The sequence below is a fragment of the Crocuta crocuta genome, unplaced genomic scaffold (assembly GCF_008692635.1).
Source record: "Crocuta crocuta isolate KB4526 unplaced genomic scaffold, BGI_CrCroc_1.0 scaffold149, whole genome shotgun sequence".
Taxonomy (NCBI): Eukaryota; Metazoa; Chordata; class Mammalia; order Carnivora; family Hyaenidae; genus Crocuta; species Crocuta crocuta.
In genome coordinates this window covers 3,460,034-3,485,479 of record NW_027551561.1, presented here as the reverse complement: position 1 = coordinate 3,485,479, position 25,446 = coordinate 3,460,034, and the positions used below count along the sequence as shown (strand labels likewise).

At 38.5% G+C, this 25,446-nt stretch overlaps 1 protein-coding gene across 1 annotated transcript in view; it reads right to left on the bottom strand.

Annotated features, from left to right (window-relative positions):
• Positions 1-25,446, bottom strand: part of BLMH (bleomycin hydrolase) — a 46,222-nt gene that overhangs the window by 20,547 nt on the left and 229 nt on the right. Inside the window, exons 2-7 of the mRNA XM_077749835.1 lie at positions 24,959-25,156; positions 20,448-20,557; positions 19,611-19,752; positions 18,929-19,017; positions 17,393-17,485; positions 381-536 (exon numbers count right to left, since the gene is read on the bottom strand). Coding sequence (XP_077605961.1) covers positions 381-536; positions 17,393-17,485; positions 18,929-19,017; positions 19,611-19,752; positions 20,448-20,557; positions 24,959-25,156 — 788 coding nt within the window. The remainder of the gene's footprint in view (positions 1-380; positions 537-17,392; positions 17,486-18,928; positions 19,018-19,610; positions 19,753-20,447; positions 20,558-24,958; positions 25,157-25,446) is intronic.

The following is a 25,446-nucleotide window of genomic DNA, read 5'->3' as shown; positions in this document are numbered from 1 at the left end:
TCCATGAGAGAGGCCCTAGTGAGCCCACAGTACAGAGGTGCTCGGAACCCACAGTGAGAAACATCGAATCTCCTTTTATGGTCTTGCACCTGAGACTGATTCTGGGCCCAAATCATGGGAACATGTGAGAGTCAAACTGACTGCTGGCCTATAGTTAGAAGAATCTCTGAAGAGGAGCACCGGGGAAACATGACAGATTCTGAGATGATCAACTTTATTATTAGGTACATGAAATATCTCAGAGGAAGGGGGGAAAAAAGTTTGTTTTTAGTGTCTAGTTTGATGATCATGCATGTTAACCCAAGAATCTTATGCCTTTCCCTGTAGTCAACAGGTATTTGAAAGTAAATAGCAAGTGGCTGCCAGTGCCTGTCTCCAACCTTATTTTCCATATTGAAGAGTGGCTTGACATGTTCCCTGTAAAACTCCAATGGTGTTATGGGGCCAATCTTCTGATAATTTTTATCTTTGTCTCGATACTCCCAGGTGAATGTCTCTGGTGGATTACCCAAACAAATGCCCACCACTCGGAATATCTAGAAGAAAGGAGGACAAATGAGCAATGGCTAGGAAAAACTGTTACCTCTTCATTTTTTCTCAAGCTTGGGAAACGAGAAATCAGCAGCTAATTCAAACTAGAAGTTTCATAGGAATCTAATATTACTCCAAAAATTTGAAGGTTGATGTCCAGGACTTGAGATCAGTCAACCTGTGAGTTCGTGAACACTCTGAACACAGCAATTCCAAAATGTTAATATTTAGTGCTTAGTATATTTCCTACAAATTAGGCTTCTTTAGCTAAGAAACCCTCACCACTGATACCCAATAAGACTTGGGTTGCTGCTCTGCTGATTATGTTTCAAGTGACAAATAATGGCATGTATTATAAATGGATTTCCTTCCGTTTAGGCATCTACATTTTCCTTTGATTGTGATGGGGTCTCCACTCACAGAAAAGGCATTAACTTTTCAGTTGGAGCTTGGATGACAATGCCTACTAAAAGTATTATTAGAACAAGAATAAGTTTTAGTGGAAGGTACCATTTTGGGGTCATAAGACCCTAACATATTTTCTAATGATGTCATACCTTTGAAGTTATCATTATAATCCAAGGATATATTTTACATTATTTTCATCTTATAAAAAGACAAAAATAGAAGCATGGAGAAATACCTTGTATAAGGTCAGAGTATAAAAAGGCTTCCTCTGCTATATCAAAATTGCTATATCTTTTTAAAAATATAACACAATCTGCCTCTGTTTTCTCCATCCCATGGTTACTACCCTGATCCAATTTCATCACTTATTATCTGCATTATTTGTTCTACACATTTGTATACTCCATTATATTCCAGAGAAATGGATGTTTATTAAGTGTGCCTATTTTGTGCTAGATACTATATATCTGCTAGGCTTTCCTAATTCTCATAACACTCTCTCAAGGTTAAATTTCCCCTCTCTTTTTTTTTTCCCTAAGAGATTGAGACTCAAAGAAATTAAGATCTACTTAAGGTCACAAATAGCCAATAACTGCCAGAACCATGATCTGAACTAAGATCATATGTTATTTAAAAAAAAAAAAAAAATTGCTCTATGGGCTCAGGGTTTAAGAAAAGGAAATATTTACTGAATGCTGTGCTGTACTATAATCTTTGAATACCACATCTCTAAGTCTTCTAAACAAAAGTAGTATATATTATTCCCATTTTACAAAGAAACCAACATTCAAGGGAATAAACAACTTGGCTGGAGTCAGGAAACTAATAAATGGCAGAATTAGGATTTGAATTCAGATCTGATTTCAGTGCTGTTTCCATACCACCATGAATCAAGCATTTAACACTGTAATTTTCTGGGTTTCATATAATTTGTCTCCTCTAAAAGATCAAAAACTTAAGGATAAGGACCAGATCATGGATATTTGGTCTCTCTTATAGCATAGCATCTAGCACTATATCTAATCTAGGTATAATAACTGATCTGAACACTGTTCTATTCTCCACATCATTAGAGGATAAGTAATTTTAGAAATACTAGTTTCTTCAAGTCATCTCCCTACTGAATATTCCATAATGCTTCCCTATTATCTCCCACAACAAATCTGAATTCCATGATCTGATTTATTATTCTCACTTTTTTTACTGAGACATTAACACATATTCAGTAAGCATATAAAGTACACTAATCTGAAATATACAGCTCATTCAACTTTTTACACACATGCTAATGTAACTACCATTTATATCAGTATATAGAATATTTCTGGGGCTCCAGAAGTTCCCTGGCCCCTTTGCAATCAATAACCCACACCTCCCCCATTTTGACATATATAACCATTGATTAATTTTGTCTGTTCTTTAACTTCATATAAATGGAATCATACAGTATATTCTCTCTTGTGTCTGATTCTTTTGTTGATATAATACCTGTGAGATTCACTTGCAGTGCTGTGGGTATTACTAATTTGTTCTTTATTGCCGTGTAGTAGCCCACTGTGTAAACATATTAGTTTATCTACTTTCCTATTGATGGTATATCTGAGTTGTTTGGAGTCTGGGGTTATTACTAACAAAGCTGCTAAAAACATTTTTATTCAAAGAATTTTCAAAGGGGTTGAAGGAATTTACATCCCAGTATGAGAGGGGGAAAAAAAAGTAAGAAAATTCCAGTTTTGCTGCATTCCTGCCAGTACTTGGCATTCTATTTTTAATTTTAGCCATTTTGGTGGGTATATAATTGTATCTCAATATGGTTTTAATTTGCCTTTCCGTGATGAGCAAACTTTTCAACTCCAGCTTTCAAAGGCTCCCTCCCTATAACTTCATCAAACCTTATTTCCCATCATTGACCCTACACTCCAGTCAGACTTGTGTGTCTCTCTTCACTGTCCACTGAATGCACTGTACTCAGCTCACTGTCACCTTCATCATTTTGTTGTCTCCTCTGTTCCTGAGATCCCAGTCCTACTCCTATACTTTACAGCTCAATGCAGGTTACCCCTCCCCTGGAAAGTTTTCACTAACTAATTATTCTAGTTCACACTAAGCATTCCCTTTGCTAAACACTTCTGGCATAAAAATGTAACATTTGATTCCATAGAGCTGTTTATGTTTCTCTAAGGTCTCCTCCCCACTAGCCTTAATCAGTACGGACAGGAACTAGGTCTTAAGACATATCCCAACAAGCCCTAGAAGAACCATGAAAAATAGCTTTCTTAAATCAAAAGTTCTCCAAGCGACTAGTGTGAACTTTAAATTTAGGAGTTAAAACTGGGCTTCTGCTTTCATTAAAAACATTCTGATAGTTGGAACCTTTCTGATAGGTATACACAATGTTTTCCTTCACTCCAACATCTAGAACTTGGTTGTCATTAAGTCAAACATGCCAGCTCCAGTCTATTTCTCACAAGTAGACCATGGATTCACACATGCCACAAAGCTCATTACACAAGTAAATCATCACCTATCAGTTCCATTAAGGACATTTCTCTCTCTTTTTCCTCTAGTTAAGGGAAGAACAATGGCTCCCCAAACACACTGTTATTTTCTCATTTCATAGACTAGAAACTTCTACTCCGGAAAATTCTTTACTAGGATGAAGGAAATCTCTGAATTCTGTCTTTCTAAATTTTAAGAAAAGGTGTACTAAATATGGTGAATATTAGGGTAGCCAATCCTACCTATGTTGCAGAGTCATTCTTGGAAGCACTGGAGCTACTTTATTTTTTAAATAATGTCCTACAAATTCTATGGGCTCTTTCCATCCTTGTGGTCTCAACCAAGGAATATGACATATCTCAGAGGATGACCTGTGCCAGATTCCAAAGGTACCCTAAAAGCAGGCAAAGGGAAAGCTTAGGGAACAAATCAAAGCTATAGACTATGAGAAACACCTCTCCTTTCCCTCCTCTCCTTGGACCTCCTACTCCGGAGAATTTGTTGTCCTTAATCTGACAGAACCACATTCTCCCCTCACTTTACCATCTCCTCTCTTCAGAAATATCTGCTCCTGCCTTTGTTCCACAGTAACCAACAGCTAATAATCTGTGCCTGCCTGCCTTAACACCCCCATCCCACCCACCACTTTCACCCTGAAAGAGCATTTAAAAAGTTTAGTTTTTGGTATTCCTTAGCTTTACTTGATTGATTGCCAATGAAAGGGAAAAGCTAGAGCCCAGTCCAGTAAAGATTAAGACAACTAGGTAAATTTCTGTTTACTTTTAAACACATTTTAAATATAAATATGTTTTACACTATAGTTTACATAGCACCTTACTGTCCATTTGACTCTATCTAAAGTAAAAAATGTTCAATTATTTCCTCTTTCTCCCCAAAAATGCATTAGTGGAAATTTGCATTTTTGCTATGTAAATGGATTCTATGGTGAACCCTTCTGCAAGATAAATACTTATGGCCTATCATATATGTTTTAATATATGTGAACTTTTATTAAAGATGCCTATAAGGCATGAATGAGTATAAAGTGACACCTCTTTCTTTGGGATTTTAGTAAAACTACAATTTGAGACATGCTGCTTTGTTTTATATTAATTGTTTATCGTGATTATAAATTATCCAAGCCCATTTGTAACACTTTCAAGTCAGTTTGTAACACTCTGGAAAGAATAGTTGGTTCCAAGCCAACTAACAATAGTTATGTGAGCTCTACCTTAAAAAAAAATTTCCAAAGTATAATCTCCAGAGTCTCTGATACTATATCTTCTTGATAAGAGGCTCTGCTAATCTGAAATAACATTCCCTGTTCGCAAAGGTACAAAACTGACAAACGTTTAGGTAGTCAAGTCTGCTCTCTGGTGGTCAACCTGGGAATGTCACCTGCTTGTCACAAGATGCACTTCGCATTCAGGACAAAAGAAAGATACTAGACACTGAACATAAATCATTATATACAATTGAATAAAGTAAGACTATAACTGTGTACCTCAGATTATAAGTGCATATGAAAAACCGTAATTAGCCCATTTAGGGAAACATATTTGTGACTTCAACGGAAATTACCCACTCCCCAGCCCAGCACTTCCTATCTTTCTCTCCTTTACTATGCTCCATAGCACTTACCTTCCAGCATATTATACTTTTTATATATTTTATTCATCTCTATTAGAAAGTAAACTAGGGGCGCCTGGGTGGCTCAGTCAGTTAAGCATCCGACTTTGGCTCAGGTCATGATCTCACAGTTCCTGAATTCGAGCCCTGTGTCGAGTTCTGGGCTGACAGATTGGAACCTGAAATCAGCTTCAGATTCTGTGTTTCCCTCTCTCTCTCTCTCTGCCTCTCCTCTGCTCATGTTCTGTCTCTCCCTCAAGAATAAATATTTTAAAAATTTTAAAAAAGCAAGTAAACTATATGAAGGCAAGGGTTTCTGTCTGTGTTGTTCACTGCTCCATCCCCAATACCTAAACAGTACCAGGGATGTATGTTAAAGAACTACTTACTGAATAAATAACTTGTAAATGTGATTTTAGACTGAACTTAGTATCAGAACCAACCCGATAAAAAGGTGCTCAAGCAGAGCCAAGGGAGTGGATTCAGGGAATACGGGCTTTCTAAAGCACTAAAAAACTGAAGGCAGAGAGATATAGGTCTCAGTGACACCTGGGAACTGACAGTGCTTTTTCTCTAACTTCCCAAACCAATAATAAGGTGACCCTGCTGATTCTGAATATAGTTTAAAAAAAAAAAAAAAACAGCAACAACAAACCTCAGAAGAATCCAATGTCTGTAATTATTCCCTTAAATACAGATTACTGAGGATGTTGTCTTAAAATTGTGACAGGAGCCAAATAGAAGAGAGCAGTGGTAAGCCAAAAATTGATCTCCGTGAAGGATTCAGTGAGATCCTTCCCTTACACACTTTGGGCAGCATATGCTGAGATATGCTGTGTCTATGCCTGCCTCTTGTGGCCAGCTGGCTTCTATGATTTTATATCCTTGGCTAATTAAAATTATTGGGAGTTTATGGAATGCATTGTTGGCTCAGTCTGTAGAGCATGCGACTCTTAATCTTGTGAGTTCAAGCTTCACGCTGGGCGTGGAGGCCAATAAGTAAATAAATAAATAGGGAGTTTAAACTAACCTCATAATGTGGATATGTGTACCACCCTGTAATCCACCAGAAAAGCTGCAACTCGTGTCAGAAAGGCCCAAGTCCTATTTCCAGCTTATATCCATTTTGTATTTATTGCCTATATTATGTTACCTGTTATATGCCAATAAGTAGGAAGAATGCTGCCTCTCAAGTATAACTGTATTTTTAAAAAGGTCCATTATAATGGGTCTCTAAAAAATTTCCCCAGAGAGATATGTTCATTTCCAATGAGCTGCTGAAGTATATGGTGAATAATAAAATCAATAAAGGGAATGGAAAAAAGAAAAAAGGACAAAGGAAGCATGAGGCATGAAACATGGAACAGGGAATGTGTGGATCTCAATTTAAAGACAAATTACGTGGGACTGAATCAATTCCCATACTCTGGCTCAATGGGAGACAGACATCAAGTGAGAGGAGGAAGGTAGGATGCAATAGTTGAAAATCAGCCATGAATACTTACCGGTAAGAGTTTAAAGCTGGCCACAGGCAGACACAGAATGGAGGAAACCATGGTAATTAGAAGGGTTAGAATGGGAAGGTAGTTCAAAGACACCAACCTACCTATACTAAATGGAGCAAAACTGGTAAAGCTAAAAGATTTCAGTGTCTAGAACCACTACAGAAGTGACAGAATCTTGGAATCTTCATTTGTTTTTACAACACTGGGTTGCTGAGAGAGTGTACAATAAAGTCTAAAGAACTGGAGAAATATTAGTTGTTTCTACTGTTATAAAAATGCAAAGCTACAGTGCCCTTAAGAGATGATTTACTCCAACTTTCTGATTGAGGAATTAGGCTCAAAGGTAAAATGACCTATTGATCACAGAGTGGAATGGCCACAAGGACACAAAAGAGGTCACAGAGAATGGCTGAACTTTGAAGAAAGTTCAGTGTGGAGGGAAAACAAGCTGGTTACAAGAGGGAAAGAGCAGGGCTTTGGTGACTGTTAATGCCAAGAAGACAGCTCTCTACTGCTTTCTAGTGGGGAATGAAAGAAAGGCAAAAAGCAAAATCAAAAACACCCACCTGTGCATGCAACAGCAGACAGAGGAGGTACTTTCTGGAGACACTGAATATGTTTTCAGGCAGAGAAAGACATTAAAAAGTACCCTTAAAAGGTATGTGCCATTCTATCACAGAAGCTCATACAGAGAGCTGACAGAAACGAGCTCATACAGAGCTGACAACTAATACTCAAATGATGGTTTTGAGGTTACTTGGAGAGCAGTGTTTGAATCAAAGAAACAGTTAGAAATGCAGACTTTTCAGCTGCATCCAGACCTGAATCAATCTCCATTTTAACAAGATTTCCAGTGGATTCATAAGTACATTAAAGTTTGAAAGCACATTTATTCTTTCCCTCCTCCAAACCCTTATTCAATTATTATTATTTTTTTCTCTAATTTGCATTTGTTATCCCTTTCAACACGCTGACTCCCTCGCACCGCCCTAATTGCCAAAAGACCTTCTCTCAAACCTGCAACCCCTCTGCTCCAAGGTACCATGACCATGACGTTACCTGATTCTTCCACATGAGCAAGTCCTGACAGCTTCACTTCTGAAATATATTCCAAAATGTATTTACTTCTCTCCAGCTTCAGTGTCACCAACCTGGTCCAAATCACTATAACCTCTCATTCACATGACCACAACAGCCTCCTAACTAGTCTTCTCTCTCTCTCTCTCTCTCTCGCTCTCTCGCTCTCTCCCCCTCCCTCTGCTTTACAATCCATTCTCAAAGCACTCAGAGGCATTTTTTTTTTTTTTTGAAATTTTACCTCACAATAAAATGCAAACTTATCACCATGGCCATATATAAGCCAGTTCCTCATTTCTTCTACAAGACCCACTCCACAACCATTCCCACCTTTCCCCAGCTCAAGCCACACTGCCTTCCTTTGTTCCTCAAAAGTAGCAAGCTTTCTCCCATCTTAGGGCTTTTGCACATACTGTCTTCTCTGCCTGGTATGCTCTGTGTCCACATCTCTGCATGTCTGGTCTTCCTGTTACTCCTGTCTCAGCTCAAATCTGACCTCAGAGAGGCCTTTCCTGACCACCTCATCAATCACCATATTTTACATTCTTCAAAGTACATATCACATTAGATAGTTTCTTGTTCATTTACTTGTATATTGTCTGTCTCCCTCCACTAGTATGTAAAGTCCATGAGAGCAGGGACCCTATCTGTCTTGGTCATCACTAGTGCTTAGAAATGCTTAATATTTATAGATCCTCCGTAAATACTTGTGGAATTAATGAGTATCAATTTTTCTCTCTTCCCTGCCAAGCTTCTTGAAACTGCCTTCCTTTTCTTGCCATGGTCTGACTCCTCTCCATCTGGCTCCTTCCCTTCTCCTTTCTACCGACCCTATTCTACACACCTGCTCAGGAAATCAGCACCCTTTTCTCAGTCCTTGTGTTCTCTGACCTGTCCACGACATCTGACCCTGATGACCAGTGCCTATATCAAAACATAGTTCTGGCACTCACTTTTCTAGAAATAGAGATTTTCTAGAATTCTTTACTTAGATCTGTTCTATACCCCTGTAGAGAGCAAGATGGAGTCACTCACGTTAAGCAGGGACTTATATCAAGCAGTGACATACGCAGTCAAGGGGATTGCAGCTAAGACCAGATACTGCCAAAACCAGCACAGGCTGACGACACCCAGAACTGACAGGCAGCAGAAGCAGAGGAAGCCTGCAAAGGCCCACGGCTGATTAAACTCTAAAAAGGAGGATTTTTGCAGCAAACTCTCAGACCCTCCAGATGCTGACCTTTTCACATCTGACCACTTCAAAAAGGCAATTGCCACTGAAGGTTCTGCCTGCCTGATCTCTGAATATAACAGAGATTCTCCACTGCTTGAACATAACAAGCAGCACATGCTCAGAGCTGACTAAGGTCTCATCTCAACCATGCACCATGGACTGGCTTCGCATTCTTTAACTTCCTACCCTTGTTGTATCTTGTTTACTGTATGACTTTGTATTCTGCTTTACTTTGTGTGTCACGAATGAAGCCAAGTTAAACATGCAGTGAAATGTCACTGAATTTGCAATCCTAAACCTGCTGTACAGTTATTTTAACCTTGCTTTATGACTGAATAAAGCTGACACTGTAGATACAACTCATATGCGTGTCTTCATGGCATGCTTACACCTTCTATTCTCCTTCTAGGATTTCAATCATCCCCAAGTCTTCAGCCATTTGTACTACCCACTATCACTTTTCTAGATTACTCTCCTTCTTGAGCTCCAGAATTGTTTCCATGTGCTTGAATACCATTTCCAACTGGACAGAGCCTTGAGACTAGGCACTTTAAAGCCAATGTTTCTCCTCCTCACAGTGGTCTCTGAAAATAGTTTCTCTGACTTATGTGAACCACAACAGCATTCTCCCAGCTACCAGGCTTAAAATTTTAACCTTTTTTAAATTATTATTTTTTTTAATGTTTATTTATTTTTGAGAGCGAGATGAAGAGAGACAATGTGTGAGCAGGGGAGGGGCAGAGAGAGACGGAGACACAGAATCTGAAACAGGGTCCAGGCTCTGAGCTGTCAGCACAGAGCCTGACATGGGGCTCATGACCTGAGCCACAGTCAGATGCTTAACCAACTGAGCCACCCCAGCACCCCTAACATTATATTTTTAAAATTTTATTTGAATATAGTTGTAACTATAACACAATGTTACATTAGTTTCAGGTGTACAACACACTGATCCAATACCTCTATGTTATGCTATGCTGTAGTATATGTAGCATATGTAGCTGCTATCTGTCACCACACAACACTATTACAGTATCATTAACTATACTCCCTACACTGTCCTTTTATTCCCATGACTTGCACCTCCCACTCCCTTTCACCCATTTTTCCCATCCCCCCAACCCCATCTGTCTGGCAACCATCAGTTTGTTGTCTGTATTTATAGATCTGATTCTGCTTCTTGTTTATGTTTATTCATTTCCACTGTATATTTGCAGTGGGATCCAGAAGTTTGTATTTTTTGACAAGGTTCTGAGGATTCTTTTTTTTGTCTTTTTGTTTTTTAATTTTTTTTATACATTTAAAGTTTATTTATTTTTGAGAGAGAGCGTATGCACACATGCAAGCAGAGGAGAGGCAGAGAATCTCAAGCAGGTTCCATGCTGTCCATGTAAGCCCAACAGGGAGCTGGACCTCACAAATCATGAGCTGAAATCAAGAGTCAGAAGCTCAACCAACTGAGCCACCCAGAGGCTCCCAAGCTTCAATGATTCTAATGCAGATAGATAGACTTCACACTACTTTTTGAGAAATACCATTCTAGCTCCTTTTTTTTTTTTAATTTCTTAATGTTTATTTATTTTTGAGAGAGAGACAGAGCATGAGTGCAAAGAGAGAGGGAGACACAGAATCCAAAGCAGGTTCCAGGCTCTGAGTTGTTAGCACAGAGCCCGACACAGGGCTTGAACTTACAGAGTGAGAGATCATGACCTGAGCCGAAGTCGGACACTCAACCGACTGAGCCACCCAGGCACCCTCTAGCTCCTCCTTAAGACTCTAGGTAAAGGAGCCTACCCATCACTCACCAACTCCACCTTGAACGTGTCTAGAATGATTTTCACTCCAAACTCACTTCATTCAAAGCACATTTCAAAGGGAACCTTCTCCAGGAAGCTTTTCTTCATCTCCCAAGTAAGACACAGTAACTTTATGTTTGGAGTTAGGTATGTTTGGATATCTGTCAAGACATTTACTTTACTTTGCTTTGCATTATTTATTTTATTCCCCTACTAAATGTAAGTCACTTAACCCATAACTCCTTCCACATACCAGGCACTGATAAATATTTGATTGAAGGCTGGGTAGCTCCAGAATGTTTCACACAGTATGCCTCCTGGGTGCTACCATCAGGAAGAGAAACTTGGGGCATCTGGGTGGCTTACTCGGTTAAGAATCCAGCTCTCGNACCCTCCCCTGCTCACACTGTCTCTCTCTCTCTCTCTCCTAGAAATAAATAAAACATTAAAAAAAAAAAAAAGAATCCAGCTCTTGGTTTCGGCTCACATCATGATCTCATGGTTCCTTGAGTTCGAACCCTGTGTCAGGCTCTGTGCTGACAGTGTGGAGCCTGCTTGAGACTCTCCCTCTGCCTCTCTCTTTCTGCCCCTCTCCTATCTGCGCTGCCTCCGTCTCTAAGTAAATAAATTACATTTAAAAAAAAGAAAGAAATAGAAGCTTGAGCTGGATGGTTCCAAGCCTGACTCAGCAAGCAAATTTGAATATTCTTTCTTTTTTTTTTTCCTTTTTTTTTTTTAATTTCTAGGAAAGAGAGAGAGACAGCGTGAGCAGGGGAGGGTCAGAGAGAGAGGGAGACAGAGACTCTGAAATCGGCTCCAAGCTCTGAGCTGGCAGTCAGCACAGAGCCTGACGCAGGGCTCGAACCCACGAACCGCGAGATCATGACCTAAGCGAAAGTCGGACGCTTAACCGACTAAGCCACCCAGGCGCCCCTTGACTATTCTTTCAATTCAAGAGGAGGACTAAAAGTTTTCCATCTACTTTAAAAAGAAGAAAGAACGTTCCCAAGCTTTTGTCCTTCTTTTTATAATATCCACTAACTATGATAGAAGAAATGTAGGTTTACTTTCAAAACAATTCTGATCCTCATTGGGCTAAAAGAGAAATGTGACTTGAAATCCAATGAAGACATTTAAATGATGACATTTCACAAAGCTAAGGAACAGTCTTCATTATATTTGGTATTCATGACAGATAGGATGTAAAATGTATTTAGGATTGTAAGCAAACATGATACACAATTTATCTCCATTTTAACTAAGGATTTTATATTGTTTGGAGATACGAAAGTTTCACCTCTAAAGAAACATAGTCAACTAACTTTCAGCTCGGAATACTTAAGAGACTGCCTGAATTTAAACATTTAGTCAACATTACTTGAGAATTTTAACTGTTAAAGAGAATCTTTGTTTTTATTTTTTTTAATGTTCATTTATTTTTGAGAAAGAGAGAGAGACTGTGAGCGGGGAAGGGGCAGAGAGAAAGAGAGAGAGACAGAGACAGAATCCAATTCTGCTGAGCCTAACATGGGACTTGAACTCAGAAACCGTGAGATTGTGACCTGAGCCCAAGTTGGACGCTTAACTGACTGAGCCACCCAGGTGCCTCAGAGTCTCTGGTTTAAGTACTTATTGGTTTTCCTGATTATATCTACTTAGTAAAAAGGAAAACATAGTATGTGAACATTATCTATTTCCTTTAAAAAACTTTAAGAACATGACCTTAGTCCCTTATTCAGTGTCAGAGATGTCCTCCAAGGCCATCAAAAGAACAATTCCCTTTTCTCTTCCAGAACCCAAGAGAGAAGACCATACCTGAAAATGTTATTTCCTCACAGCAGTGGATCTTAACCAGAAGCTTTTAAAAGTACAGATGCCTTAATTAGATGCCCTAACAAAATTAGCCAGGAAAACAATAAAAGAATGAGATGGGACTAGCTTCACAAATATTACAACACTATTAAGTAGCTTCAGTAACTAAAATACACAGTTATGAGCAGATGATTAAACAGACTAATAGAATAGAATTGAAAGTCCAGAGGTTTTAGAACGATAAAAATGGCATCTCAAATTTAAGGGGTAGACAAAGATGGACTATTTCAGAAAAAAATGTGGGTAAACTGGGTAGCCTTTTGGGGGGAAAAGTTAGACCCATACTTCATACCCCATGCCAGGATAAATTCCAAATGGATTAGAGATTCGAATATAAAAATCAAATCCCATAAGTATTAGAAGAAAAATGGAAGGATTCTTTTATAATTAGAGTGAGAAAAGCCTTTCTAATTAAAAATGTACAAGATTTCAAATTTGATTATATATAAATACAATTCTGCATAACAAAAAAAGCATATCATATATAAACTAGGAAAAAATTACAATTCATATCAAAAAGGGTTAATTTCTATATCATGCAAGGAGTATCTAGAAATTGATAAAAGAGAAGAAAAACAAGTTAAAGATATGAATTGACAGTTCACAGTAATGATGCTTGGCTTCAATCAAAGAAAATATAAATTAAAACTACAATAAGATAAATATAAATTAAAACTCCTTTTACTTATCAGATTGTTTAACTATCAACTGTTTACCTATCAGATTGGTAAGTATTCAGTTGTTTGATAAATATATTGCCTTGATATAACTAAAAGAAAATAGATTCTATCAGATATTGCTGATTTAGAGTATAGACTGGTATAATCTCCAAAGAGGATAATCTGGCATATTCAAATTACAAATGTGTATTTTTTTCTGACTCAAAAATTATTCTTGGGGCACCTGGGTGGCTCAGTTGGTACAGCATGCAACTCTTGATCTCAGGGTCATGAGTTCAAGCCCATATTGGACATAAAGCGATCTTAAAAAAAAATTCCATGGGTGCCTGGATGACTCAATTGATTAAGAGTCTGACTTCAGCTCAGTTCATGATCTCACAGCTCATGGGTTCGAGCCTCGCATTGGGCTCCACTGAGTGTGGAGCCTGCTTGGGATTTTCACTCACTCCCTCTCTCTCTGCCCCTTCTGCACTTGCTCTCTTTCTTTCTCTGAGATAAATAAATAAACTTTAAAAACAAAAACAAAAGAAAAAAATTCTACCTCTAGAAATATAACATACAAGTATACATGTATAGATGCAAAATTATGTAAGCACAAGGTCACTTATTGTATTTTTAATAGAAAGAAAACAATCAGAATATTCATTACTAAAGACCAAATAAATTATGGTACATCTATACAATAGAATTCTATGCAAATACTTTTTAAAATGCAGAAGCTCTTTATATATCAATATAGAAAGATTACCAAGACATATTGTTAAAAAAAAAACAACACTGTGTAGCACAATGAGTAATATACTAACATCTCTACAAGGAAGAAAATAATATAAATTCAGATTGGATTGTAAAAAAAAAAAGATATCAGTCAGGAAGGATAACTTATATATATATATATAATATATAATAACAGGATATAATATCACAGAAACTAATAAAACTGGTTGGGAGGTGTGTGGGAACTAGAAGGACAGAGAACAGAATGGGAAGAAGACTTTTCACTGGACACCTTTCTATATTTTTGATAGTTAAAAAATGTTTCTGGGGGCGCCTGGGTAGCTCAGTCAGGTGAGTCTGCCTGACTTTTGATTTTGGCTCAGGTCATGATCCCAGGGTCGTGGGGTCTAGCCCTGTGTTGAGCTCCACCCTGAGCATGGAGCCTGCCTGAGATTCACTCTACCTCCACCTCTCTCTCCCCTCTCCCTCACTCACACTCTCTCTCTCTAAAACTAATAATAACATAATAATAAATGTTTTGTCTTAAAATAAAAAAATATTATATATATAGGTAATTAGGCTCCAGTCTCAGGGAAACTGATCTCTTGCACGTCTGGAGCAAGCCTAGGCCTATATTTTATTTTTAAGAGCTGAGAGCCACTGTTATAGAATTTCTTAGGCAATTCATAATGGCTTCCTGTCTCTCTTCATAGTACTGATAAATACTGTTTCTAGTCTTTATATTTTATTTTTAACAGAATTTTGGTGGAGAAGACATTAATAATCCTAAGGGGATCTGGAGGCTAAAAGAGTAGATGCACCAAAAAAACAATGCAATGAAGGTGACTACATGTTTCCAAAATGGTTATATGTTATCTGTCATCACAATAAACAACCTGAACTTTCTAAATAATGCATTTGGCATAAACACATTTCTTTAAAAAAAATTTTTTTTTAATGTTTACTAATTTTTGAGAGAGAGAGAGAGAGAGAGCACAAGTAGGGAAGGGGCTGAAAAAAGGGAGACCCAGAATCGGAAGCAGGCTCCAGGCTCTGAGCTGTCAGCACAGAGCCCAACGCGGGGTCAGAACCCATGAACTGTGAGATCATGATCTGAGCTGAAGTCGGACACTTAACCAACTGAGCCACCCAGGTGCCCCATAACATAAACACATTTCATTCAAAGCTATCTGAGCTTCATGGTTGTTGATTTAGTCATTATTTTGATGTGCCTATAAGGCTAGGTAAAATCATAGGTACTAATTTGTGGTTTTAAAATCATAGCTAGACTCATCATTACCAAAGAGTCAGGATCAATAAAAAAGGGTTTAGGGGGCTGTAAAAATCTAAAGACCTACTACACAGAATTCTGTAGTCAACAGTTTAGGGAGAATCATTAGGTAAATAATCTTATAAAACATCCATACTTAGGACTCAGTAAGGTGGTAGTTTACTAATTTTCTGAGGTAGGAGCAGGGAAAGAAAGATATGTGAAATATATCTGCCCTAATTCTTTAGCCAATCCCAGGGTCATGACTTTAGATCATTAAAGCAAACAATGAAAGGCCAATAGGTTGCTTATGGTCTACAAGAAATGTTATCTGGGCTCTTTTCCATAACTATTTTCAGAATTTTCATTCTTACTACATCCCACCATTCTACTATAATCATAAGTGGAAAACAAATTATGCAGGAAATATGGCCTCAACAAGACAGATCATTGGAGATCATTCTAAGCTGGAAGGGAAGAGGACTAACACTTATTGGACAACTGCTGTGTGACAGGCATTACACCTTGCATTCTTATATTTAATTCCTTATTTAATCCCCACAAAAATCCAAGGAGGAATATATTTAAAATCCCAAACTGAATCTCAGATAGGTTAAGTCTATTACCCCCAAATCGAAGAGCTACTAAGTGATAAAGCCAAAACTGAACTCCATGTCTAGCTCCAAAGACTGTTTTTTCCTCCTATACTCAGATATCTCTTTTAAATAGGAACTCTGAGAAATAAAGAGGTAAATATGAGATAATTTAAATGCATTTCACAAAATGAAACCTCTGCATTCACCCACTCAACGAGTACTTAAGAAACAGCTCCAGTGTAAGCACTGGGCTAGACATTTCACACCTGAACACATCTGAGCATTCAAGGAACCTGGTCCAGGCCACGTGCCTGTTAAGCAATGAGAAGAGTAGAACTCAGACAGTCTGACTCCAGAGACCATGCTCTCAACTACACTTCTCTGCCTCTCTACAATTCAAAGGAGGGGCGCCTGGGTGGCTTCATCGGTTGAATGTCTTGATTTTGGCTCAGGTTGTGATATCAGGGTTGTGGGATGGAGCTTCCCATCAGGCTCCACTTTGTGTGTGGAGCCTGCTTGGGAATGTCTCTCCCTCCTCCCTTCTCCCCAGCTCAGGCCCTCACTCTCTAACATAAAATTTAAAAATAAAAAATAAAATAAAATTCAAAGGAAAACACAAGTGAAGCATTAGTTTTATCCATGGCAGTGAAAAAATAAGGCCATTTTAACTCTACGCAAACAGTTTTGAAAAGAGACTATTAGTTGAGTGATTCCCAGTAATGTTTGCTCTTTTCTCAAAGTAATCCATACTTTCACACATATTCAGCTGCATTATGTAACTAAAGATTAACATTAGTAAAGATTAACTCCCTTGACAGTATTACCACCTAATATTTGTTTAATGCTTAAGTTTTCTAAAATGTTTACACATACGTTATTTTAACTGATAGAAGCATCAATAGCTTCCCATCTTTATTCTAAAAAATAAAGCCAAAAGCCTGGCATCTACCTAAGATCCCTCATAGCTCTGCCTTTCTAGCTCAATTTACTACCAATCACGCTCACAAAAGGTTACGTTTCAGCTACACTATTGTCTGAAGATTCTACTTCTGTTCATGCCACTGTACGTGCAAGTCTCTTGGTCTGGAATGGTCTTCCCAGTTATCCATCCAGCAAATTCCTACAGTTCTTTCAAGAGCTGATTCAAATATTTTCCCATGAGACCTGCTCACTGAATTAGTCACTCCCTCATTTAGGACGACCAAATCCTTTTTTATGCGCCTCTAGCATAAGATTTACCATAACTATTCATGTGTTTCTTTTTCTAAGAGACTGAGCTCTTTGGAGAGAATATGTCTTTCTCTATTTTGTATCCCTAGTGCCAAAGAACTAGCAGGTATTCAATATTTATGAAATGAGCAAAATGAATTATAAAGAATATTAAATTGAGAATTAGAAGATATAAGTGCAAATCTCATACTAAAATGCAAAGCTTACACCTGTTTTCTCGTAAAATAAGTACTTTTCAATTCAATTCTACATTTACTGCAATGATTATGGTTCCTAATCAGTTTAACAGATGAAATATTCTGAGAGCTCTTTAGAATGGTCACAAAAAATTCAAATAATTGTTATTACCTCCTCCATCATGACATCCTGTGTGGCTGAGATTTCTCCTTTGGTTGCTCCACTGTGTACCATGTTCCGTAGTCGTATACAGAATTCTCTCATCTGTGACAGAAATGTATTCAGTACTCCAAACAGTTACCCAACTTCAACCGTAAATGAGCCTAACAGATCATTGCTAGTTCTTTTAAATGTAACTAGGCCAAGTCCCAGGGCAAAGTTCATGAAAACAAATTTATTTTTCCCCAACCAGTCCACTTAAAGACATAGCCAAAAACACTTTCCCTAAAGGGGAAAAAAAGGATTATTCCCAAAGAACTCAAGATGGAACTGTTTGGGCTATGCGACTGATGGTACCCTCCATGACAGTATGTGCCTGGATGGGGGAGCACATCTGATTCCGTAATGCCTATCACCCTTAGGAAAAGCAGAAGACTTAGATGATTGTGCCACTCAGTCACTCCAGTAGATTTTTATTTAGAATTTTACAGATTATTCACTTCTTCTTCTCTGCTAAATTATTATAACAATGGCTTTGCCAAACCCCCGATAGTTTTCACTTTTGTTGTTTTCAATTTTGAAAGTATCTAAGATAAAGGGGAGTCTTAAATCTACCCACAGTGCTAAAGGGAATCTTGCTCTCCCCTAAAATGAAATTCAACTATTAAGGCTCTTTTAGCCTGTGGATAAGAATCCTGTTTCCTGGATGGAAAATAACCTACTTCTAATATTGGGGAAACACATCTATATTTTAAAACATCATCTTTCTCCCAGGGGTAACAAATCCAATTTCGGCATCATAGATCAAGAGGGCAGATTCTGACAACTCCCAGTTCTCAAAAAGGATGTCTGGTAGAATAGTATCTCTGTAAGATTTATAACCATCCATGGGGGGGCACCTTGCTGCCTCAGTCAGCAGAACATGCGACTCTTGATCTTGGGGTTGTGAGCTTCCTCAAAATATATGTATGTGTATATGTAGGTGTAGGGGTATGCATAAGCGTACGTGTGTGTGTGTGTGTGTGTGTGTGTGTGTAAAACCCACCTTGGGAAAATGGGTTATGTAAAAAAAAGATGATTCATTAAGATAACTGATGCAATAAAAACCAGTTCAATGACTACATTAAATCTTTAGTGAGTGAATAAACTACACTGACATGGTCTGGGGACGCCTCAGAATGCCACATACCCTTTAAGAAAAGTCTCACAAATAGTTCTTTTTTGTTCCAGCCCACCTCCACTAGAACACAGTGGGCTTATGGCCCATATTAAGGGTGGGATTTTCTTTCCTCAGTACCCATGAGAAAACATTTAAAGCAAAGGAAATAAAAGTAGAAGGTTTTTAAAAAGAAAAAAACAAAACAAAACACTCTAATCTCAATTATTTTTAAGTTAATATGTAGCTATGTTGCCTTTGATAGACACTGAGTAGCTACTTTGTATATAAACTGTGTACACTGAAATGCCCAGGAATCCCCTTGGAATATTAGGTAAGAGCTTTAAGGTAAGTGCACTAAATTCAATCCCACCCTGCTCCATAGGTTGCACCTTGTGATTCAGAATGTCATTCATCCTTCTTGTTGCCTCTGTGGTATAAGATTCAGGGAAGCACTTCTTAGGGACGACACCATATTTTTCTAAAAGAAAACAAATTTTGTTGTTGAATAAGGTAAAAGCACACTCCAGCATTAGAAACTCTGGCAAAAATAGCCACTGCTTTAAAGAATCAGCCCTATTTTGCTGTTCTAAATCAGAAAACATAACAATTTGATACTTCATATTAATAAACAGGACATGAAATCTGCTTATTTATCCATATATCTGAGACTGGATTCTGTGTTTTTATCTATCACGCTTTGTGAAACGCTCAGCATGATGAGGTTTTCCCAAAAGAACTTTTTGAACAAGAATATTTTCAAACAGTTGCAGTTTCAATGTTTCACGATTACATCAATGGACACGAGATAAACTTTTTCATAGAAAGTCAGTTCTACTTAATACAACCATTTCATCTTTAACCAGCTCTTCACAGTACCTACCTCCTTACCTCTCATTTAAGGGAAGTACTTAATAGATGAGAGTGTAAGATAAAGATTCTTAAGCTAACTGAACACCCTTCCAGGAGACGAATTCTACTCTGCACATAACTGCTAAAGAAATGGCCCATGCACAACTACAGAGCCTTGCGTGATCATACGGAGTTTCAGTTCCATTAGAGAAATGCTCTTACCAACAATATTGACAAGCATATCCCACTGTCCACCATCATTTGCAGGATTCATAAGCAAATACTGCACCAGCCTACCGTCCTCAGGCTCTTTTTTCTGAGCTGTGTCCACAAAAGCATTTAAGAAGAAATAACAACGTTCAACCTAGAGTAAAAGAAGTTAAATAAAATTAAAGGAAAAGAGAGCTAATACTTTCACTGACGTTATCAACACAACAGAATTCCTGGACCACAGGAGGTATTTTTAAACTAAAGTTAGTAATTAAGTATCAGTATCTGACTTCATAAGAATATTTAAAGTTTCTTCATACATTTATGTAGATACATTCAATAGTTTATCCAAAATAATGCACTGTTTTATTTTGATACAAAATCTGAAAAAAAGTCTTAATCAATAAACATCTAATGGATGCTTATATAATATACACTTTAAAAACTAAAAAATGAAATTAAATTATTTACTGTTTTTCAAACAAATATTACCCAAATGGGAAATTAGGCCCTAGAAAGACCAAAGAACCTAAATAAAGACGCTCAAGAGGGAAATTACTAAAAACAAAGTTTAAAAAATTTAAATAAGTTAAGAAAGAAACAAAGAAGCAGCAGGGTATGTCAGTAGACTTATTATTTCACTGCAAAAAGTAGCCACCTACCAACCAAAAGCAGTTCTGTGTTTGAAGAGAGTCAACCTTTGATACTTTGGAAATCAGAATAAGTGGTGTCCCATCTATAATGGAAGGCAGACTATAACTGGAAAAGCAAGAAATGAAGAGATAGTCCCTACCAACGCTGATACTGAAAAAAAGAGAAAAAAAGAGCCTTGCAAGATCAGTCCCATACCTTGTCCCAGAAAAAGAGATAAGATTGACTAAACTCAAATTCTTCAATATTTAATTTTTTCATGAATGGAAGTCTCATAACATTCAGACAAGAAAAGATCCAGCATCGCCCTGTAACAAGAAAGCAAACCAACAAATTAGAATGAGTGTTCACATAGATTACATTGTTCTATCCCCGTTCCCTAAAACTGAACACATGACAAGACCCTGGACAATTTAAAACTAAATCAGAAAGAACAGAAAGATTAAAACAAGGGGCACCTGGCTGGCTCAGTTGGAAGAGCATGTGACTCTTGATCTTCGAGCTGTGAGTTTGAACCCCACAATGGGTGTAGATATTACTCAAATAAATAAACTTATGAAAAAATGATAAGAAAGGTTGGAACTAGTATTTGAAATATACATGCAAAGGCTTAATGTTCTTATCATATGAAAAAACTCTTTACATATCATTTAAAGAACCCAATACAAATCGCCTAAGAAAATCACATTAGAAAAAGAAAATACTGTTAGAGAGATGTGAGCAGAGATCATGTATAGATGACTTAATGGCCAAAAAAGATACAAATGTCAAAGAAACCTTTTTTGAAGTTTATCATAAGACACCTGTTAAATGGGGATATATTATTTTTTAATTAACAATGCCCAATATTGAGAAGGATTTGGGAAATAGCATTATTATACACTCTGGAAAGAGATCTAAACAGGTCAAAATATTGAAAGCAAATTGGCAATATATGGCAAAAATTTTTTTAAGTCCCTATTCTTTTTCTTATGTTTTATTTATTTTTGTGTGAGAGAGACAAACAGACAGACTGAGAGAGAGAGGAGGCGTGGGCACATGCATGAGTGAGCAAGAGGCAGAGAATAGAGACACAGAATCCAAAGCAGGGTCCACCAGGCTACATGCTGTCAGTGTGGGACTCGAACCCACAAACCGCGAGATCATGACCTGGTCTGAAGTTGGACACTCAACCAACTGAACCACCCAGGCACCCCAAAATGTCCCTACCCTTTAATCTGGAATACATAGTATATGTTTCAATATAAGATGATCCTAACATAAGTCAATCCCCATTCTCCCAAAGACAATTAAAAAGAAAAAGTTATCAGGATGCCTGTTGGCTCACTTGGTAGAGTGTGCAACTCTTGATCTTAGGGTTGTGAGTGTAAGCCCCATGTTGGGTATAGAGATTACTTAAAATCTTTAGGAAGAAAAGAAAAAGTTGTTTAGCTAACTGGATCATACAGGCACTAAAAAATATAGATGAAATAGTAACTGTCCATCTATAATATTTACAGTTATTTATAATCACGTTAACATTAATAAATTGACGTAGAAACATTGTTTCTTCCACTTTCACATATGTCATTTTCACAATGATTCATACACTTCACTTGCATTTTGGTATCAGTGCTTTTGCCATCATTAGATCTACTCTTTCAATCAAAACACTTCATCTTTCTTCCATCTAGTATGTTTGAGTCATAGCAATGTTTAGGATCTATGCATCATGCTATCCCTGAAAACTGTAGGCCAGCATCAATTATACAATCATATTCCTCATTTGTCCAGTAAGTAGATAATCACAAACTCTATAATGTCACCATTTCCTTACTGATTTCAGTGATCTTTAGAAGGCCTATTTAAACTGATATCCAACACTTTCACGTGAAGTCACATCTTAGGAATATATACTATGTTCAAATTTTTCACATTTTTAAAGAACTGATTCAATCAAATGATCTCTATATGCATCTCAAACACAGACTGAGGTCATTTCAGAGTTAAGTGCTTGCTAAATTGTATTTTACCTCTTAATAAACGAACCACAAGTGCTCATTATGAGGATCTCTGTAAGTCCTCAAATACAGGGTAACTCTTTTTCCTAAAGGAAAATTCAGAGGGAAAAACCTTGACCTTTATTTGGGTATAACTTTTTTTTAAGAGAGAGAGAGCTCGCACGCGTGCACACGAATGAGTGGGGGAAAGGAGCAGAGGGTGAGAAAGAGAATCTTAAGCAGGCTCCATACTCAGTGTGGAGCCAGATGCAGGGCTTAAATCCCACAACCCTGGGATCATGACCTGAGCTGAAATCAAGAGTTGGAAGGCCACACAGGGTGCCTAGCTTGCTCAGTTGGTTAAGCGTCCGACTTAGGCTCAGGTCATGATCTCATGGTTCATGGGTTCAAGCCCCACATCAGGCTCTGTGCTGACAGCTAGCTCAGAGCCTGGAGCCTGTCTTTGGATTCTGTGTCTCCCTCTTTCTCTGACCCACCCCTGCTCATGCTGTCTCTGTCTCTGTCTCTCTCTCAAAAATAAATTTTAAAACATCAAAAATTTGAAGAAAAAAAAAAAGGAGTTGGAAGGACACTCGTGGCTCCTGGGTGGCTCAGTTAAGTGTCCTACTTTGGCTCAGGTTATGATCTCACGGTTCATGAGTTCAAGCCCTGCGTCAGACTCTGCTCTGACAGCTCAGAGCCTGGAGCCTGCTTCAGATTCTGTGTCTCTGTCTCTCTCTGCCCACCCCCCCCCCAAAATAAATAAACATTTAAAAAGTTAAAGAAAAAGAAAAGCGTTGGATGCTCAACTGATTGAGCCACCAGGCACTCTGAGCATAATGTTTTTACTGCTATAAACGTATGTTCCCACTATATTGGTAAGTGAAAAATGTAGACAGGTTACCTAATATGTATGGTATCCACCTATATTAAACACACACACACACACACACACACACACACACTAAAGACCTGACTATGAAAATATGTACCTGTTGCTATTTTGCAAATATTCTACATGAAGAACAATAATTTTGTAACAAGAAAAAAAAACAATTAAAAATAAGTGACAATAGGGGCACCTGGGTGGCTCAGTCGGTTGGGCATCAAATTCTTGATTTTGGCTCAGGTCATGATCTCACGGTTTGAGCCTCGAGTCCAACGGCATGGAGCCTGCTTTGGGATTCTTTCTCTCCCTGACTCTCTGTCCCTCCCCTGCTCCCTCAGGCTTGCTCTCTCTCTCTCTCACTCTCTCTCTCTCTCGAAGTAACTATGGTGTTTTTTCAAAAATCACTAATGATTTAGCTCACTTACCTTGGGTCTGTCTGAATGCCACCCCTCTCATATATACTATATTATTTCCCAGTAAAGAAAACTTGTCTGTACTGTTAATGTGAAAACTGAACGAAAATAAACTACATAGCTCATGTGCTATTTATATCTCTTGTAAATAAAAGTGATACTACAAAATATATGACTTGGTCTATTCCAGAGGCACATTTCCAAGCTTTCCCCTAAGAGGTCACTGCAATCTAAACTGTGTACTACCACTGTGACATTACTAACTGGATCATTTGTAGCCTGACAGTCCACACCATCCTAAGTACTTCCTACTATGGCAAAACATTAATTATGGCAAAGTCATGGCTTTTTTTCCCCCTTCACATCTAAAATCAACTTTACTGAGTTATGATTTACATACCAGAAAATATACCAATGTTAAACCTACACTTTGAATTCTACCTGGTTCTCACCAAGCACTGATCTGCTTTCTGTCAAAATACATTGGGAGTAGTTTTTATTTTTTTAAATGTTTACTTTTGAGAGAGAGAGAGAGAGAAAGAGAGAGAGCGAGAGCATGTGAGAGGGGGCAGAGAGGGAGACTACAGAATCTGAAGCAGGCTCCAGGCTCTGAGCCATCAGTACAGAGCCCTACGAGGGGCTCAAACTTGTGAATGGCGAGATGGTGACCTGAGCTGATGAAGTCAGATGCTTAACCCACTAAGCCACCCAGGTGCCCCGACTGGGACTAGTTTTTAAATGGATAAACGTTTAAAAGTCCTTTTAGTACAATTATGCCGTAAGAATATCCTCCTTAATTAGATTCCTGGTTAACCAATCTTTCACCTTGCTGCTTTTCTGACAGACCTGCTAGACAGCAAAACAAGAGCTCTTGACCAGTAAGGCAGGAGAACTGAGTATTTTTTTGTTACAAACTAGTTTATTGGTGGAAATTGAACCCATTAGCACATTTGCTCAAACTGTAACTTTCTGGCCTATTTAGAAATAACACTTGACGACACTTTGATACAATTACATTCTGTCTTTTCCATTTCATGTATTTGTATATGGCTTTCAGGGTAAGAACACTTTGGGGAGTTTTCTAGAGCATGAACATTTCTGCATGGTCTGTTCTGTACTAAAAACATATATCTCCAAGACACCGGGCCACAATCACATAGCTTCGGGACAGAATATAGTGAGTTCCATTCAAACATATGACTACGGACTTGTCACTCCAGTGCTCAAAGCAAATACGCAATCAAGCCGGAGGATGGAAGTCAGTCACAAGGTAATGTTCTGGGACCTACCTTTCCCTGTGCCTGTTCTCTGGACACTTATCACAAGTTATTTCAACACAAACTTCTGCTCAGTACCATTCTCAAGGCATCAAAATGGGGCACTGCCAGGAAGGTCAGGTAAAGTGTGCGCGGAGTTTTGAGACCTCACCTGAGCTCTTCTGGTTGGTGACTGGCTTGCCTTCCTGGGTCACGGCGTGCTGGAACACGTGCTGAGCACCCTGTACCGTGGCCCTCTTCAGGCAGATGTCCAGCAGGTCGTGGGTGGTCCCGACATTCTGGGCAAGTACGAACTGAGGGTCGGAGTTCAGTTTCTGAATCAGAGCAGCTACCTTCTCCGAATTCAGTCCTGTGGGAAGACCCAGTGGTACTGATAACATCAAAAGGGGGCTCAAGAGGGCTGGTCCGGGACTCCCACAGTTTGGCTCTAACTTCGGGAGACCGGCCGGAGGTGACCCTTGCGGCGGAGATGCCCCTTACCGGCGACCTCCGCCAAGTGCTGTCTCTCTCCAAAGCCGCTCCAGCCCGCCTAGAGCGCTCCATTCCCGCCACCGCCCCCGGTCCCAGGCCCGGTTCTCTCCGCCGCCGGGCCTCTGGGGCCCAGCTGAGAGGACCCCCCCCCGTGCCCCCGAGACGACC